Source organism: Schistocerca nitens, chromosome 2, assembly GCF_023898315.1.
Source record: "Schistocerca nitens isolate TAMUIC-IGC-003100 chromosome 2, iqSchNite1.1, whole genome shotgun sequence".
In the NCBI taxonomy this organism is placed as follows: Eukaryota; Metazoa; Arthropoda; class Insecta; order Orthoptera; family Acrididae; genus Schistocerca; species Schistocerca nitens.
The window spans coordinates 699,761,109-699,778,939 of record NC_064615.1 but is presented as its reverse complement, the minus strand read 5'-3'; the positions used below and the strand labels follow the sequence as shown (position 1 = coordinate 699,778,939).

The window sequence follows — 17,831 nt, the reverse complement described above, 5'->3', positions numbered from 1 at the left end:
AAAGATCAATAATTCATGTGAAAGCTTAGCTTCTGTTGTAGCGTGTTAATCTTAGAGACCAATATTATATGTGAAAGCTTAGCTTTTCTTGTAGATATACGGTACTGTGTACATTAATGTAAACCGTTAACTGTTCCTCTTGTGTGTTTGCGCTATGTAACAAGTGATGTTGCTATTGGCTGACTAAAACACGTGTCCTATGCTCTGAATAGCTGCTGTTATCGGCTGGCGAGATCTCGTGGCTTGAGATATGACTCGCTTACAAAAGGACATATCAACCTCGGTTTCAACGCTTCGGAAACTAATGCGCTGTGTTTGGTGCAATTCGAATTTATACTTTCGTAATACGAAAATATGCAGCGTATAAGTTGCTGCAAAACAAAGGTCTTTTCAAAACTTCTCTGCCCCGTCTTTTCTTTTTTTTCCTGGAAGTTCTACGCGATTGTATAAAACGTTAACCATTCAAAGGATTGATAAGTTTTACAGTTCCAAGGGAAAATCTACGGAAAACATACACTTTTTCCGTGCTAAGTGACAGTATTTTCGCCCGGGAAAAAGCATATTTTTTAAACGGGATATCCGGGAGAAATCCGGGAATAATCCGGGAATTTTTTTCCTTTGTCCCCGTATACACCCTGTATTTAGGGTACATGAACTAATCGCAGAGGCACCTAAAATAGTCAATAATCACAACTATACTGGGTCTTGCAGTCTTACACTTTGTGTAAGGTTTCTTGTTTGACAGACTGTAGACATCAGTATATCAGTGAGTTATTGGACAAACTGAAGCCACATGAATGAAACGACATTTAATTGTGGTCCTTGTGTTTGGGTACAGCCTGATTCAGAACATAAGGTGTAATTAGGTCATATCAAAGAATTTCTGGCTGGATTAAACAGTTGTGTAAAATGTAATAATGCAAGAGGATTTTAGGCAGTAGAATGTAATATGTTTCATTGGAGGAGAAAGTCACTTGTCTTCTCGAAACCTCATGCCCCAGGACCTGTCTTACACTTTTATACTCATCTGAGGTTGGTCGGATTTCCACAGTTCTTTGTGACACTATTTGATAGTGACTAAATGACACTGGATTATTCTCAGTGAGAACCATTTTGAAACACATTCTTTCCAAGAATCACAATCGACCACAACATTTTTGCCATTTTTAAGGAAAATTTGTACTTTGAAACAAGCTATCCTCACTGATGAGTTAAATATGACAATAGCTGGACCACCCAGTATGTATGGATTTCATGGAGCCAGTTTGCCCCACACTACACATTTACCATTGAGAGAACTGCTTACATTTAATTATTCAGCAGAGCTGAAATGCTTAATTGCATTGGTGGTACCATCAGTCTTAATAAGCATCAAGCTATAATGGAACTGCTGATGTCACACAGTCCAAGGGTACAAGAGGATGTACATGTGATCCTGTTTTGAACAAGATTGCTCAGCCATCCATATCACTAAATGTGATGACGATCATATGGAACAGGCTGAAGCAGCTTCTCAGATATGGTTTGCCACAATTTTCCATGATTGGAAGCTGCATTCCGCATTTCTGTACTCTTGACACAAATTAGTGAGGGATGTGACCCATTTATCTACTGTTGATGATATTAATTCCATATCACTTATGTGGGATACCTCTCATTGGTAGCATCTGGGTATAATGTTCATGCACAAAAGAAAACTAACCATTTTAAGAACCAGTAATACTAGAAAAAGTAATAGGTGAATCATTTGCATAATAAGTGTTGTAGAATACATTAATTTCATGAAATGGGATCAAATATCAGTCATTACTTCTGCACTTAGGATACGTGCACCAGTCGTCTAGTTAAGCTCCTGATGTAGGGGATGCATGCCATCTCACACAATAACAGGTTGTCTTATGTATTACTTTTACAGACATATCTTACGTATCTGCCTATCGATGTCAGCCTGGTATTTGAGCAGAACACAGAAAGCTGTAGCAAATATTCTACTCTAATTTCATGATTTTTTCATTGAACTTGTTCAAAGGAATCCACAATTCATAAGATGACTTTCACAAAAGTAATATTCATGTGTTTATGATTTCAGCTTCATTGTTTGAAATTGCAGTTTGAGCCCGTGAAGCTTTAAATGTGCATGTCTCAATTTTTCTGACCTTGAGGGAGGTTACATTAATTCAGGATATCATTTCTAATCACTCATCAATAGGTAATTTACTGTTTTTACATAAAAGAAACCATATGTATGTCACCATTTTGTTTTGCCAATAAGATATGATTTAAAAATGAAATTTGGAAAGGATTTACAAGACTCTGAAACAGGAATACCACTTACCAGACTCTGATAATTAACAGTTGCCATCTCATGTCATGGAATGGTGGCTTTGCTAACTCATAACGTAATGTCATGTCACTGCCTAATTTAGTGATGCTATGGCATAAATTTTACATTTGTGCTTTGTTTAGGCAAAAAGAAACGGGGCCCAGCCTTGATGACAAAAGTTTTAAAGAAGAAGAAGCTTCTCCGTACTCGGAAACGTGCTCCCCCTGTACAGTTGACACCTGGAACACGTGTTGTTGTAGAAACACTTTCAACTTCTTCAGTAGCTGATGTGGTGTGGCAGGTATGTATTAAAGATGCATCTGTGTAATATGTGGATTGGAATGGTCACTCAAAACATCAGCTTGTGCAGGAATATTTCTTGCAGGCACAGTTAGCTGCTGTAGGAGAAGGTGTAATTAAGAAGAAAATATTAATTTGGTGAAATACTCAAGTGATTCAGTAAAATAAAATATTGTCTCCATTTGCTAGTAGTCTGAATTTTAATAATTTGCATGTATCTTAGTGTGGCCTAGAAAATGAATTCATCTCTGATGCCTTATTAATTTTGCCATTGATAGTCTCCTGAGTGTTAATTTCACGAATTGGGAATAGCGGCAAGTTTCTTGCTCCATGTTAATACCTGCAACAAACTTACTTCTCCTGTTTCTCTTTTAATAAATAAAATACTAATTCCGTCAGGGTGAGAATTCGTTTTGTATGCTCGCAATATTATAGACAGGGTGTATATGCCCCAGGAAAAACCCAGGAACTTTTTCATCGGAGAGAAATCTGGGAAAAACTCTGGAAATTTTTAGAATTCCAGGAATTTGTCATTGTTTTAGTTAAATTTTGTAATTTCAACTGATAATGACTGATACTGTAATGAAGAATTTTACTTTGGTTTGCTACTGCAGCAATAAAACATAAACAAGAGAATAACACCAAAATAAAACTTCAAATGCAAAGAAAATGCGCCATTTACAACAAAAACCGTGGTTTACACACAAACATCCACCAACAACAAAATGTGTCAAAGACTATGCAATACTTCATACTTTTGATGTAGGATCTAAAAGATTGTGGGCCTCGTTTTGATGAGGGTGATGTCACAACTGTTTACATTTGTAGCAGGTCATGGGAAAACATTGTGAATAGTGATTTGAGAAGTGTTACTTTCAAAGTAAATTTCCTTTTACCCAATTTGAATTATGTTGTGTGTTAGAATGTGTGATGAGGTTGCAGGGCATTAGACTTTCATTCAAAACTTAACACTGAGGATCAGCCATTTTGAAAAACGTTTTGCCCAGAAGACCAGACATTTATGCCATAATTTAAAATTTTAGTGGCACATTTGTTTTTGATGTATCTTAAAGGGTAACACATGCTAAAAAAAGATCAAGGTTCAAGGATAGTTTTCTGTATTTATTTTAGTTCTTTCATAGATTACAAATTATGCTACAGAAATGGCAGAAAGTATAATTGTTCTTCAAAAACAGTGTGAAGTGAGTTATTGAACAGTTTCACATGTAATCAGCTTTTCTGTGGAAATGTCTAAGTGCTCATTGGAACATGTATTCAGTCAGGTACGACCCGGGAGATCCGGGAAAAACCAGGGAATTTTTTCATCCGGCGGAAAACGGAAAAATCCGGGAATTTTTTAGAATTCCAGGAATTTTTCGTTATTTTAGTTTTCAGTTAATTTTTTTGTAATATTGACTGGTAAGAACTGATACTCTAAGAAAGTATTGCCCAGGTGTGGAAATATCGTAGATCCAGAGTTGATGCGCAGAACAGTCTGAATTATAGTGGGGAAGTGTGTAGTCTCCACGTGACCCATGTTTACATTTAGTGATTTTGCTGTTTCCTCTTCATTTACTGCTCGCCCATCAAATGAAAACAAAGCAGATTTCTGTGGCCGGGAGTTATCGAGTGAATTAAAATACATTCACATAATTATGAAAGGCTAAAACATGTTGTTAGCTTCAGATTTTATTTTATTTCCACATTTCTGACATTAATCGCCTTGCAGAACAATGAAGTTAGTTTTGTCAGTTTGCTAAAGAAATTTGGTTTTTATTAATCTTTCCTGCTGAGGCAGCAGTCAATGTATTTGAATCGAAGTGTTTAATTCTACACTGTTGGCTAGTTTCAACTGCACGTATGGCATTACGCCATAATAAAGAACCAAACATGAGAAATACAGTACTGGTACTACAAGAAAATCCTGAAAACCACACTGAAGAGCTTAATATCAGGTTGAGGCCTATTTCATTGGAATCTGGACATATGAATGTGCACTTTAAGTGTGCAATTTTAATGTGCATATTTTAGTGTGGTTCACGAAATTCCGATGCTTTAGGAGTATTCTCTGATGTCTTGTTTCTTTTATGACATAATGTAAGATCTTTTAATGTTTTACACGTACGAACATACGGGCTTTCTGCATCATCGTAGCCATGCAAGCGTGGTCGTGCCTGTTATCTGGCTCTCCCTGAATGGAATGAACCTGTTTCTAACATGTCGTGGGAAAATAATGTGAATGGTGGTTTGAAAAGCATTACTTTAACAGTAAATTTCCTTTGGACTATGTGCGAGAAGGTACGATGAATTTCTTAAATCACAGAGCGTTTGACTCTCATTTAAAAATCAACTCTTTGGTGACAATCCATTTAGAGGAATTTCGAGCCCAGAAGATCAAACATCTATATCGTTATTATGAGCAAATTGATGTAATACTACGGGAAGCCCTCGTTCCTCTCTGGTAACTAATTTATTTGTGGAAAACTTCAAGGACAAGTCAATGGACTCTACTAAAAATTGTGCTGGCACATTTGTGTGATATATCCTGAAGTGTAACACGCGCAAAAAACAACAACATTATATATGAAACTTAGCTTCTCTTGCGGTATGTGAAGGCTTTGTTTTTCTAGTAGCACCACTATGTATATTAATTTAAAACATTAACTTTTCCTGTTTGTGTATTTGCGCTACTTAACAGTGATGTTACTATTGGCTGAGTACATCACGTGTCCTATGGTCTCAATATCACTGTCATGCTGTCATTGGCTGGTGAGATCAAGTGACATGAGCTATGACTGGCTTACAAAAGCGCATCACAATCTCGATTTCAATGGTTCGGAAAGTAACATGCGTGTTTGGTGGAATACGAATTCATACTTTCGTAATACGAAAATATACATCGAACATGTTGCTGCCCTTCAAAGATCTTTCCAAAACGTGTTTTTTTCCACGAGTTTTGTTTTCTAAAGTGCCAGGAAATTCTACGTCAGTGTATAAAAACATAACCATTCAAGGGATTGATAAGTTATACAATTCTGAGGGAAAATCTACTGTCATTTAACATGGAAAAAGTGTGTTTTCATCTAGGAGAAACTGTATTTTTAACAAGGAAATCTGGGAAAAATCCGGAAATTTTTTTTCCTTGTCCTTGTATACACCCTGGTAACCAATTAAATGTTCGGTGCACAGCAGTGAAATTTATAAATGTGCTTGTCAGAAATATTCTCCTATTTCAATTTAATCGGTATTCTTGTAATCCTGGCTAACCATGCCCTTGGAAAAAAACAGCAAAAATTCTCTGCTGACCAATATTATATGAGAGAGCTTAATTTTTCTTGTAGGTATATTGTGTGTATATTAATTTAAACCATTAACTTTCCCTGTTTGTGTGTTTGCACTACTTAACAGTGATGTTGTTATTGGCTGACTACATCATATGTCCTATGCTCTGAATATTTGCTATATTTGGATAGTGAGATCATGTGACGTGAGCTTGATTTCAGTGCTTTGGAAGCTACTGTGCTATATTTGGTGGAATTTGTGTTCATATTTTCATACTACAAAAATATGCAGCATAAATGTTACCTAGCATCAAAGATCTTCCCGTAACACATTGTTTTTGTTCAGCTTTGTTTCCTAAAGTGCTGGGAAGCTCTATGCCGGTGTGCGAAACCTTAACCATTCAAAGGATTGCTTAGTTTTAGAGCTGTGAAGGAAAATATATTGCCACCTAACACAGAAAAAACATACTTTCATGAAGGGTATAGTGTATTTTCATTCAGGAAAAGTGCGTTTTCATCTGAGGAAAATGGTATTTTTAATAGGAAAATCTACCCCCCCCCCCCAATATGCAAAGCTGTATATACCTTGCAATTACTAATTTTGCAACTGTGGTTACAATGTGCTGTGTTAAATATTTGTTAGGAAAATGGTATAGATAGTACATTTGTTGAAAAAGGACAACATGTTTCGAGCATTTATCTTGATGCCAGAGTGACAAAAATGTTGCAGATGTTCTTTGCAAGGGCTGCTACACACGTGAAGCTGTTTTCCTGGCTCCATTGTTTGACGTGCTTGCAATTACTCTTTTTTAAGTAGCCTTCATTTTTGTGTGGGAGAGTAAAATAATTTATAAAAGGAGCTGGCTTCTTTTTATCAAGTGACATATTGCAAAGAATAAATATTTAATTAAAATGTGATTAAAATTCTGGTAGTCATTGGTAGACATTTTCTTTTGTTCACGGTAATGTAAGTTTCCTGTTGAAGATATTTGTGACAAAACATTTAGTAATGTAATGTAGAAAATATGGCTTTATTGGCTAATATATGTAACGCAACCTACTGCAGTACCTGGACAGCAGGACAAGTGTCATTACCTGGAAATAAATAAAAACTGTTGATTAATGGCATGCAGAATTTGTTCGCTGACTTATCATAGGAGCAGCTGTTGCAAAGATATTTTGTGTTTTTTTTAGTTTTGTGGATGTTCTCAGGAAAGAGGTAATGCATTTATTATATTTTAAGCTGCTTTTCTTCCTCTAGGATGGTTCTGTAGAGTACAATATTCCATCAACTGAGCTGTATCCAATACACCATCTGGATGATCAAGAATTCTTTCCTGGAGATTTTGTGATTGAAAACAAGGAGGATGCATGCATGAGAGTGTATGGTGTTGTTCAAAGTGTGGACCATGCTGGACGTACTGCCACTGTCAAATGGTTCAAGACATATGCTTCTCTCGAAACTCCACAGTGAGTGGCTCTAAAATAATTGAAATTAAGTTAATGATGTAAATTAAGTTACACTTTGTCTGTTGAACTACATATTCATAGTCTTTAATGTCTTGTAATGAGACATAAATATTGATATGCTTAATTACATAGACTTGTTGGTACTCATTTACAAATAACAGATAATAATTAGGAAAAGATCTCTTAGATGATGTAGGCTTGGTAGAAAGCTCTTATATCAGCAGACAAATATAACACAGGGTGTCTCATGAAAGACGCCAGTAGGGATCTGTGGATCGCGTGGCGTATTTGCCGTTTGCTGGCTGTTGCTGCTGCGTGTGCCGGTCGTTGCTCTGCATAGTTCTCAGATGCCAATACTTTGCGGTTGGCCCCCTACACTGTGTGACTGAGAGTACTGGTGGTTTATTTTCAGTTTTTTGTCAAGTTCAGATATTGTTGCTAGATATCATTACTGCAAGTGCTCCGAGCCTGGGGCCTCCTCGTCTGTATGTCACTGGGCCAGGTCCTCAGACAGAAACACAGTGCTTATGTCTTTTGTACTGTGTGACTGAGTTTGCGTGTTTTGGTTTGTTTTGTGTAGAGTTTCATATGGTATGGTATACACAAAGGATCGAGGAGTTCTTTTTGTGTTGAACTATGCACAAACGAATTGTATGTAGAATGTGTTGGCCTGAATTCACATGAAAATTTCCCGTGTGCGTGTTCTCAGTGATTCGACGATGCGCACATTAGTGATGAAATTTCAAGAGACTGGATCTGTGTTACACAAACGAAGACCTAGAGAACCTAGTGTTTTAATTGAAAATAAATTAGGTAAGATAGGGGAGGCCTTGGAAAGAAGTCTGAGAAGATATCTGCTGCGCCATTTGGCACTCCATACTGGTGTGTCAAGAGCATCTGCTCATAGAGCTGTGCACAAACTGAAACTGAAACCACACAAAATAATGGTAGTGCATCAGCTGAGGAACTCGGATACTGTTGCTCAACATCGTTATTGCAACTGGCTGTTACAGTCTGTGCACAGTGGGGAAGTTCATTCTGAGATGATTTTTTCTGAGGAAGCATGGCTGCATTTGTCGGGATACGTAAATTCTCAGAACAGCTGATTTTGGAGCTCCAAAGATCGTTATGAAGTACATCAACAACCTCTGCATGATGTAAAAACGGGGTGTGGTGTGAAGTTAGTGCAAGACAGATTATTAGACCAATCGTTTTCCACAAAACAATAGGTTCTGACAAATATGTGAACAATAAACTGCATCCTCCCCCCCCCCCCACCCCCTCCTCCTCCTCCTCCTCCTCCTCCTCCTCCTCCTCCTCCTCCTCAAGAACCAACACCTAATGAAAATGTGTTTGGTTATTTCATGCAGGATGGTGCAAGACCGCACATTGCCAATGCTTCTGTGACAGCAATATGAATTGTTTTAGATGATAGGATAGTTGACTGGCCTCCTCGTTCTCCAGATTTAAATATGTGAGGCTTTTATCTTTGGGGAATGGTAAAAGATGAGGTGTATGCAACCAATCCCCATACACTCGAAGAGTTGGAATACAAGGTTTAGCTAGTCGTTTCCCCACATTTTGGCAGCCAAAATTTGTCGAGTGTTTGCTATCATGTTAACGAGACGTCAGGCTGCTCTGACCACAGAGGGACATCATTTTGAGCACCTACTATAGCCTTTTTGGACACACTATTTTTGAAATAAATTTGCTTAAAACACTACAATAATGGAAATTTTGATGGGAAACAATATACAAAATGAGGATACATCTCTGATGCATAGAAACATGTAACATTACAGAAATGTTAAGTTTGAGATACTGCTTCTTTCATAGAGTATGTATGTACTCTCCATCCACAGACATCCACCCCACTCACCTGGGGCCACAGTGACACTGTTTACAAGCTTGGGTTTGATAGGATTGGTTGGAGAGTAATGGCATGTGGCGGTTGGAAGGGATAAGATACATGTGGCAAGGAGAAGGCGTTGTAGAGATAGTGGGATGTATGGTAGAGTGAGAGACAGTTTGCTCTTAGCAGAAACAATTAAAAAGGTGCTATAAAGGAGACATTCACAAACCTGTAAGTTTTTTTGAGTGAACAGTTGTGTGTCAACTATTTTTTTTTTTTTTTTTTTTTTTTTTTTAAGAAAGAACTAGGAATGAAAGAAATTGCAGTGCTTTCTGATTTATATATCAATACTGCTTAGTTTCAGACATAATTTATTCATTCAGATGCTGCAGTCTGAGCTCACCCACATTACATATCTTCTCTCACTCTTTCATTTGTCATTGACTCCCAGTTGTGAATACTGCGTCACCTGTAATGTTTTTTCATTATTAATCAGACACATCATTGCTTAACTTCCCTTGTGTAATTAAATTCATGTATACAGCAGTTTTTGAGTTCTATCGCCTGTTCACTTGAAAACCTTAGAATGGCATCACCAAAATTATATAAATATCTCAGTTTACTGTGGCTCCTAAGTTTTCCTATAGCTTTCTCCTACACATGACTTAGTCTCTTTAGAAAGCGAATGTTATATTATGAATAATGCTTATTTCTTTCAATGGCATCTTTGTTGGTGAAAATGAAATTTTTGTCTCCCAGTTTTGGGGTTACATGGTAAAATACTGGACTTTATCTTTGGCGCAGTTGATTGGTATTTGCTAATCTTCTGGAATGTCCTTGTATGGATTATTTGTTTTGAAGAATAACTATTAGGAGCCAGCCGCTGTGGCCGAGCTGTTCTAGGTGCTTCAGTCCGGAACCACGCTACTGCTATGGTCACAGGTTCGAATCCTGCCTTGGGCATGGATGTGTGTGATGTCTTTAGGTTAGTTAGGTTTAAGAAGTTCCAAGTCTAGGGAACTGATGACCTCAGATGTTAAGTCCCATAGTGCTTAGAGCCATTTGAACCAATAACTGTTAGGAATATCTTTATTTTTAAAAGAGATAAAAATTTCAGTAAAAAGAAGATTATTATTTTGTTTTAACAATAAGTTTATATTTCTTGAACAAGCACAAGAAGCCACAAGACTGCTCATAGGTGGTTCGTTTGTATAAATGTCAATCTAATTTATAAACTGGACAGTCATGTGACTGGAGCCTGGGAGATGAGATGTTAACTACACCTTCACATCCTCATTACATCTTCAGACCGGGTATCCTTTCACTGTCAAGCGTCATCGCATTACTTCCTTACATTTTACATTATCATTCTTCCTCCATGTTGACGTTATTCTTTACTTTCCCTGCTCCTTCACACACTCACACCCCCACTCCCACAAGTGCTCTTTTTATTTTGTTTACACCCTTATCATCCCCCCCCCCCCAATGCTACTTTTGCCCTAACCCATTCCTCCACGCCCACAAAAAATAACTTTGTCTATCCTGATCTAGGGTGTAAAAGACTCAGACATATATTTATAATTTGTGTATGTGTCAGCCTTGCTCCAGCCGATTTTGTTTGCCACATGGTAAATGTGTGCACTATATGTAATTACATTACAATTTTGCATTTAGTGTTGTTATACAATTGTGAGAATCTTGCATGAATTAACATGCATGCCATCTTTCCCTTACAGACCTCAGCTTTTGGAACAGAATGAAGTAAGTGTGTATGATCTGAAAGACCATCCGGACTTCCAGTATCGACCAGGTACTGTGGTAATCAGGGTGGCAAACTTTGAAGGAGAGGATGCAAATTGCACTGCAGGTCAAGTGCTAGATAATTATCCAGAAGGAAAGGTATGAACAGATGCTATTTAATGACTGCTTGTTGTTGTTGGTGGTAAGTGTTGCATTGATATTGTTTCACCATCCAGAAAAGCTGGTGATAGGGTGAACGCATTGAAATCAGTGACCTTAGTGGAATATAGAAAATTTAATTACTTATACATGCATACATTTGCATAATGTGAGCATTTTCGAGATAAACTTTTTATATTTATAGAAAAGCATTGTAATTCGTCATGCTCTCATAAGCTCGTTTTATGCATGACATGTGTAAGTGTACATTTGAAGATAGATTCCAAAAGACTTTTACATCGTAGCTAGCCATGAAAACTTCACTGTACTATGGAGCAGAAAAATTGGCAGCTGGAGTGGGAAGCATTGAAGGTACCACCTCCACTACAGACTTCCACCACTTCTATACTTGACACAGAGCTTGGTTGTCAAAAAATGGAAGCCTCCAGGGCTGCCTGTACACATGTGAAACCAAACCCAGCAAACTCTGCCTTCAAACAATACTATCAGCAGAGCTTTTTGTTAAACAATTTATTAGGCCTGTAAAAATATTATATCAAGATATTGTTTGAAAATAGTGTAACAAAATAGCAGAGATAACTCTATTGTTGAATCATTCAATATGTAATGTATTTTTATGTGTATCAACAAGTTACACCATAGGAATCTTGTACTATTTCAATTTTGAGTGTACAAGCTTTTTAACTATTTATTAGATCTACAAGTCAATTTAAAGCAGAAAATATGGGTTCACTGCTCCTCAAAAATAAAATAACAAACATGTCAGCAGAGCCAGTGTACAGCGGGCAGCTGTTCTGCCACATATTGATAAATTATTTACTTGAGAGCCACAGGTAAAACTTCTAAAACAGTGTTCACAAGTGTGGGGGCAAGAGAAGGAACAAGAAGCATAAGTTACTGCCATTTATTACTTCTTAATTGACATTTTCAGAAGAGCTCAGTGCATCTGATAATTCATTATCTGAAGAGTCCAATGCCAAAGCTTTTTACAAATTTTTACTTTCTTCAGAAAATAATTCCTTTGCAAATTTTTCAGACCAATGTATATACTTAACCCAGCCTTTTGCAATAGCTTTGTTAATAATATCCTTGAGGAAATTCAGCACCTCTAATTCTGAGCAAGCAATTTTCTGTGTACGCCCTTGCCTTTCATTTGTGCTGCCTATTAAGCTATATTGGTGGTGGTGAAAGAGAAGCCTAAGAACTACATAGATCCATTTCTGCCACAGTACATTCATGTTCAAAACGATTGTAAAGGTGTTTTTGGCACCTAACTTCCTCCAACATTTCTGCTTCCATATAGAAGCTTAAAATTGAAATACTCTCCTCTGCTAATCAGTACTCTGCTTCTTTCTTCCTTTGTTTGAATTAGGAATTTTCTCCAGTTTTGAATGACAACTAACACTACCCATGATGATAGCATGTCCTCCTCTGAAACTCATAATAAATCCAAAACCCCATGATTAAACAACTAATCTTCACATGATTATCAACAGGTTTGCTTGATGTAAATATTAGCTTTGCATGTTTTTGAATCTGTGGTAAATAAGGAATCTCTTTCCTTTTCTAGTCAACGCTTACAATATACCATTGCCATTTAAATTCTGCCAGGTGTGCTTTCTGGCATGATTTTGATTGAGCCAGGTCTCATCAAAATTAATAAGAGGGCAATTAAAACTGTTTTTTCCTGATGTGCATTTTTCACAGAAAAGGTGCCTTAACAGCTGATGTTTGATTTTTCCATCAGAATATGTCCTCCATTCATTGCTTTCTCTGTATTTGAATTACCAGTTCTGCAGTCACACAGTGGCTTCTCATGAAACTAATCTTTTTCAATTTCCGACTGCTTATAGTTCATCGGTATTTTGTGTTTCCTTCTCTTTTCAGACTACATCTTGATGGAAATCCAATCCTTATTGCCAGCCACTTTCTGATTTATTGGACCTAATCTGTAATCTAATCCATGGAATTGGCACCTGAAGACATCCTGCACTAACATATTTATTTACATTTTGTTGTCTGGGATAGATTCATTGACAGCCTAATCTGTGAGCTTTGTTCCTAGATATTGATTTCTACCTCTCAGGTGGCATCATTAAAACCTCTGTCCACATCAGACATAGCTCCATTTTGACAACTGCCACTTGTACTGCATTAAAATGTCCCTTCCATATAGTCTTCTGAACAGTGTCGTTTGCCATGGTTCCCGCTTTTCCCGTGGTTTACTCCTGTTTGGAGTTACTGTGCTTTTCTGGGTGTCTGTTTTGGAGAGGGAGGTTGAACCGTGTCGTTTGCCAGGGTTCCTGGTTTTCCCTTGGATTGCTCCTGTTTGGAGTTTCCGCGCTTTCGTAGAGGGCATTGCGGAGCCTTCGTGAGCGCACTGCTAGCATGCCCGCTGGGAGGAGGCGCGGTGTGCCGTGCCGAGGGCGGACGAGGCAGTTGAGATGAGTGTGGCCCTGGACGACTGTTCTGCAGTGGGACGTTCGGTCCGTCTTTGCTAAGTCTGGGTGGCCCAAAAACCCAGGGCTTGAGGACACAAGAGGCCGTAAATCTGTGGACAACATTTGGTTTCCGTTCATGGGCTGGGGAAGCTATGAAGTCTGTCTGTGGCTGCCAATAACCTCCAGAAGGTGATGTAGTCACTGAAAGTAAGATTTTTCATCTAGTTAGTGCGAAGGTAGTCATCTGGCGCGGCCAATCTCCCGGTGTTGTGGGAGCTATTAACTGTGTGGCAACGTTTCTCTGCTTTTGAGTTTGTGATCGGAAATTGCATTGCGTGTGCGTTACTGCCCGCTTGCATGATCGTGCATTTGAATGCCATGCTGACTTAAGGTGTGCGTTGTAAAGAAACAAAAAAGAAAAATTTTTTGGCCATGGACCTTCTGCAAGCCGTTGTTTTCCCATGGACGGCGTAGGTCACTGTTTGGATAAGCACATTGTAAAATGTTAAATAACCTTGTACCATCTTGCAGAGAGATAGAACCAATTAATTTTATGGGTGTTTAAAAGGCGAGATTATGTTAATGTTCGCCGATATTTGTTGTGTTTTAGTACGTAGGCATATTTAACTTTAGTCATTGTTATTGTGTTAAGGAGGTTAGTCCCTGTGGCATTTAAGTGCTCTATTTAATTATATTTAAGATAGTGCTAGAGTTTCTATTTGGTAATCTGGCTAGCCACGACTGATGTCGGTTGCGTGGTCTGTCTGAAATGTAGGGCCTGTTGGGTAGAGACCCTTGTTGACTTGCTCTCCTCAGCTCCAAAGTCCCGTATTGCTACTACGGCGGTAGTTCTGCCGAAATCTCATTTGCAGAAGTTACCATTTCTTGTGAGCACAAATAAAGCTATCCTCGCCTCTGTAATTTTCGTCCGCTGGACAGCAAGCTTTGGTTAATGATTAAAAATCACCAACTGGTATTCATCCAATCTAGTGGCTCGTGTTAGACGGGTTCCTTTTCCAGTTTGGGTAAATGTTTCCTCCTCCTGGTGGAGCCATCCTCTTTCCCGAGCCACGCTGTGGTAAGAGTTGCCCGAGTGTCTATTGCAGCTCAATGTTCCAGGAGAATGAAGTGAGAGGTTAATTATCTACTGCACCGTTATGCCCGAGAAAGGTGAATTAGAATAGTTCTGGATAACCTAAGTATTGTACACTATGAAGATAGTTTTAGGTTTGGAGAAATTGCTGTTTGGTAAAATTTAGCCTTCTGTGTCAGTAATCCGGCGTATTCCATGATCCAACATTGTTATAGAACTGAAAGATTTGGTTTTGATAAATTTGCTGAGATGTGACTTAATTATTTGCTATTGATGTTAATTGCTTTAAATGAATCTTCTTTAATTTGTGGTTATAATTCTTAATGAGTGATTGTCGTTAATGGTGTAACATTTAATGTACATCTGGTTGTCCCCTATGTCACCTACTGACTTCATTCAGAGACTGAAAAGGTGATCCTTGCTCAAGTTCATGGGACTTTATTAACCGTTGATCTTTATTGTTTATGATCTTAAAAATATGATTGTTAAAAAGGAATAATTTTAGATTCCTATTGTTTATTAAGTAATACTTAAGTTATATAGCAAATATTACAAGTGCAAATATTATTTCATTGTTACACTTGCTTGTTCTGTGGTCTACACTGAAGGGTGTGACAATAAATGCAAAATCTAAAGTGAAGCGTTGGGGTGAATTAATCCTTTCCATTATCATTACCGTTAAAGATAACTGATTGTCTGTCGCTTGTTATTGAAACTGGTTTGGAGAATAGTTTATTGATTGACCCTGTAGAAAGAGTACATCATCTTCCTACACATGGGCATCACATCTGCAGCAGGGAATGGGCAGTAACCTTGCTTGAACTTTTACAGCTGGTCATAAAGCAGATTTCGTACTGCATATTTCTCTAGAACAAGTCACCAATCAATGCTTATCTTTATCATCCAAACTTTGGAAAACTAAAGCATATCATTGATCAGGCTTTCGACTACCTCTTACCGTGTATTAAGATGTGGGATACCCTATCGTCATCGCCAATAGTAGTATCCTGTCGTCCACCCAAGTTAGGTAGTATTCTAGTCCTTTCCTATGCCAATCTTGGCTACAGTCTTACACCTCTTGGCTTATTCTCCTGTGGGGACACAGGGACAGGACCTGTCTGGTAGACCCACACCCCACATTTTACATTTGTGCATTTCCTGTTCTATAAAATGTAGGCTCAAGTGTGAAAGGGGCAGTATTATATACCAGCTGTGCAGCCTTTTGTGAGGACATGACAGGCAACCACTTGTTTAGTTTTTCACTCCTTGTTTTCTTGCTGCCGCTGAAAGCCATCTGATTACCTCACTCTTGTTTTCACCCACCCCATTCTAGCACCATGTGTCTCAAATCATCAGCACACACACCGTGCATTCGAACATTGAGCATGCTGAATTTCTGAGATCATACTGTGGAAAAAGCACGTTAGGGAGTCTTTCTGAATGAGCAGAGCAATATCTAGCATGTTGGATATTCTGAACATACATTTGAACATATACCACTGAGGTTGTGATATTTTCTTGTTAATTTAGTAAAAGCATATTCTATAAGATTTGATGCTGCATAAATATAAGTGCTTTATTCGGAGGAGTGAGTTTGTTCAATTGGCTTAAGCTAGAAGACAACCTGTACTAGTAACAGAAAGATATTTTTACTTTCATGTTTTAAGTTTTGTATTTCACTTGTTATAAAGATTCTGCTAGTGAATAGGAACAGTGATCAAGTAAGAATGACCTTATGGTTTTACTAAAAAGTGAGAATGATGAAATACTTTTTATATTATGTGAAGAACTATTGTAAATTAGTTTCACACTATTAGTAATGGAACTTTTGTAAGCTGATGTCCTTATTGACTGGACATGGTACTTTTCATTTTCTCTTGTAACATGTTCATGGATATTGAAGTTTTCACGTATCAGGGACAACAATGTGACTAGTATATGGACTGTAGAAGGTGTGTGTGTGTGTGCGCGCGCACAGAAGAAACATGCATTAGTCAGCTACAGGTGACTAGATTACCTTTCCTCATGTTGATGATCAGATGGGGTGGTCATTTAGAAGAAAGTAAATGAAAGGAAAAACAGTGATTTCCGATTGTTGGAAAGAACATATTCAGCAAAGGAATGACTGTGTACTTGTAAGGGCTTAGCAAATTGTTTTTGTGCAATCATTTCAGTTTCCTCTGTTAAAAGGAACTTAATTTTGTTATGAGTGTTCTTGATATCTAACAGATCTGCATTTTGATAGGTTCGTGTCTGGTGGGTTGATGGACATATCAGCATGTCCTGGCCACAGGATCTGTATAAAGTTGGTGAATATGACAGTGATGAGGGAGAATTCTGGGATGATAATAGTAGTGAAGCTTCTTGGGAGACGGAATCTGAAGATTGCTTCATTGCTGAAGAAGTGTAAGTACTGAGTTTAATTACGCATTACTCTTCCTTAATCAGTTAAATATTTTCTTTTTTCTTCTTAATTGTTTTGTAGTGGAGAAAGAGCATTGTGGTTCATTATTGACCAAATGTATACAGGTTGCTCTTCATGTGCTGTGGTTTGTTGAACAGTGAATAGCTTACCGTGTTGCATTTACACTGTTGTGGCTTTTGACTGCAAATTTTTGGTAGTTTTTACGAAGCATGGCACAAATTGTTTATTCATCAATGATGAAATTTTTCTCTTTAAAAATCAAGAAAATCTCACTTCTTTGAGTATATCAAGGAAAATGAATAAATACAAAATCTAAAACTCACAGGTTCAGATACGGTCCGCTGCAACCATTTAGTGTTTCCAAGTGCAGTAGGCATCACAGTAGTGGAATGGGTTATGAAAAGCATAGTGACTGTTGATTATATTTGACCACTACCTAAATAACACGCATTGTTGGAATGTAAGTAGATAACTGAAGTCAAAAACTTTTGGTGGATATGGTGAGTCTTATCCACAATGTAGAACAAATGGCTCGCCTAGAACTTAGAACTAATAATTAAACCTAACTAACATAAGGACAGCATACACATCCATGCCTGAGGCAGGATTCGAACCTGCGACCGTAGCGGTCGCTCGGTTCCAGACTGTAGCGCCTAGAACTGCACGGCACTCTGGCCAGCACAATGTAGAACACTGTATTCTGGGGGGGGGGGAGACAAAGTTCAT

The 17,831-nt window shown here is 37.9% G+C and overlaps 1 protein-coding gene across 7 annotated transcripts in view; it reads left to right on the top strand.

The window, feature by feature from the left end:
• The window catches only part of LOC126236857 ((E3-independent) E2 ubiquitin-conjugating enzyme UBE2O-like), a 195,294-nt gene that overhangs the window by 114,590 nt on the left and 62,873 nt on the right, over positions 1-17,831 (top strand). For all 7 annotated transcript variants that reach the window (XM_049946472.1, XM_049946471.1, XM_049946474.1 and 4 more), the window contains 4 exons: positions 2,467-2,624; positions 7,166-7,374; positions 10,963-11,125; positions 16,926-17,086. In XM_049946472.1, coding sequence (XP_049802429.1) covers positions 2,467-2,624; positions 7,166-7,374; positions 10,963-11,125; positions 16,926-17,086 — 691 coding nt within the window. The remainder of the gene's footprint in view (positions 1-2,466; positions 2,625-7,165; positions 7,375-10,962; positions 11,126-16,925; positions 17,087-17,831) is intronic.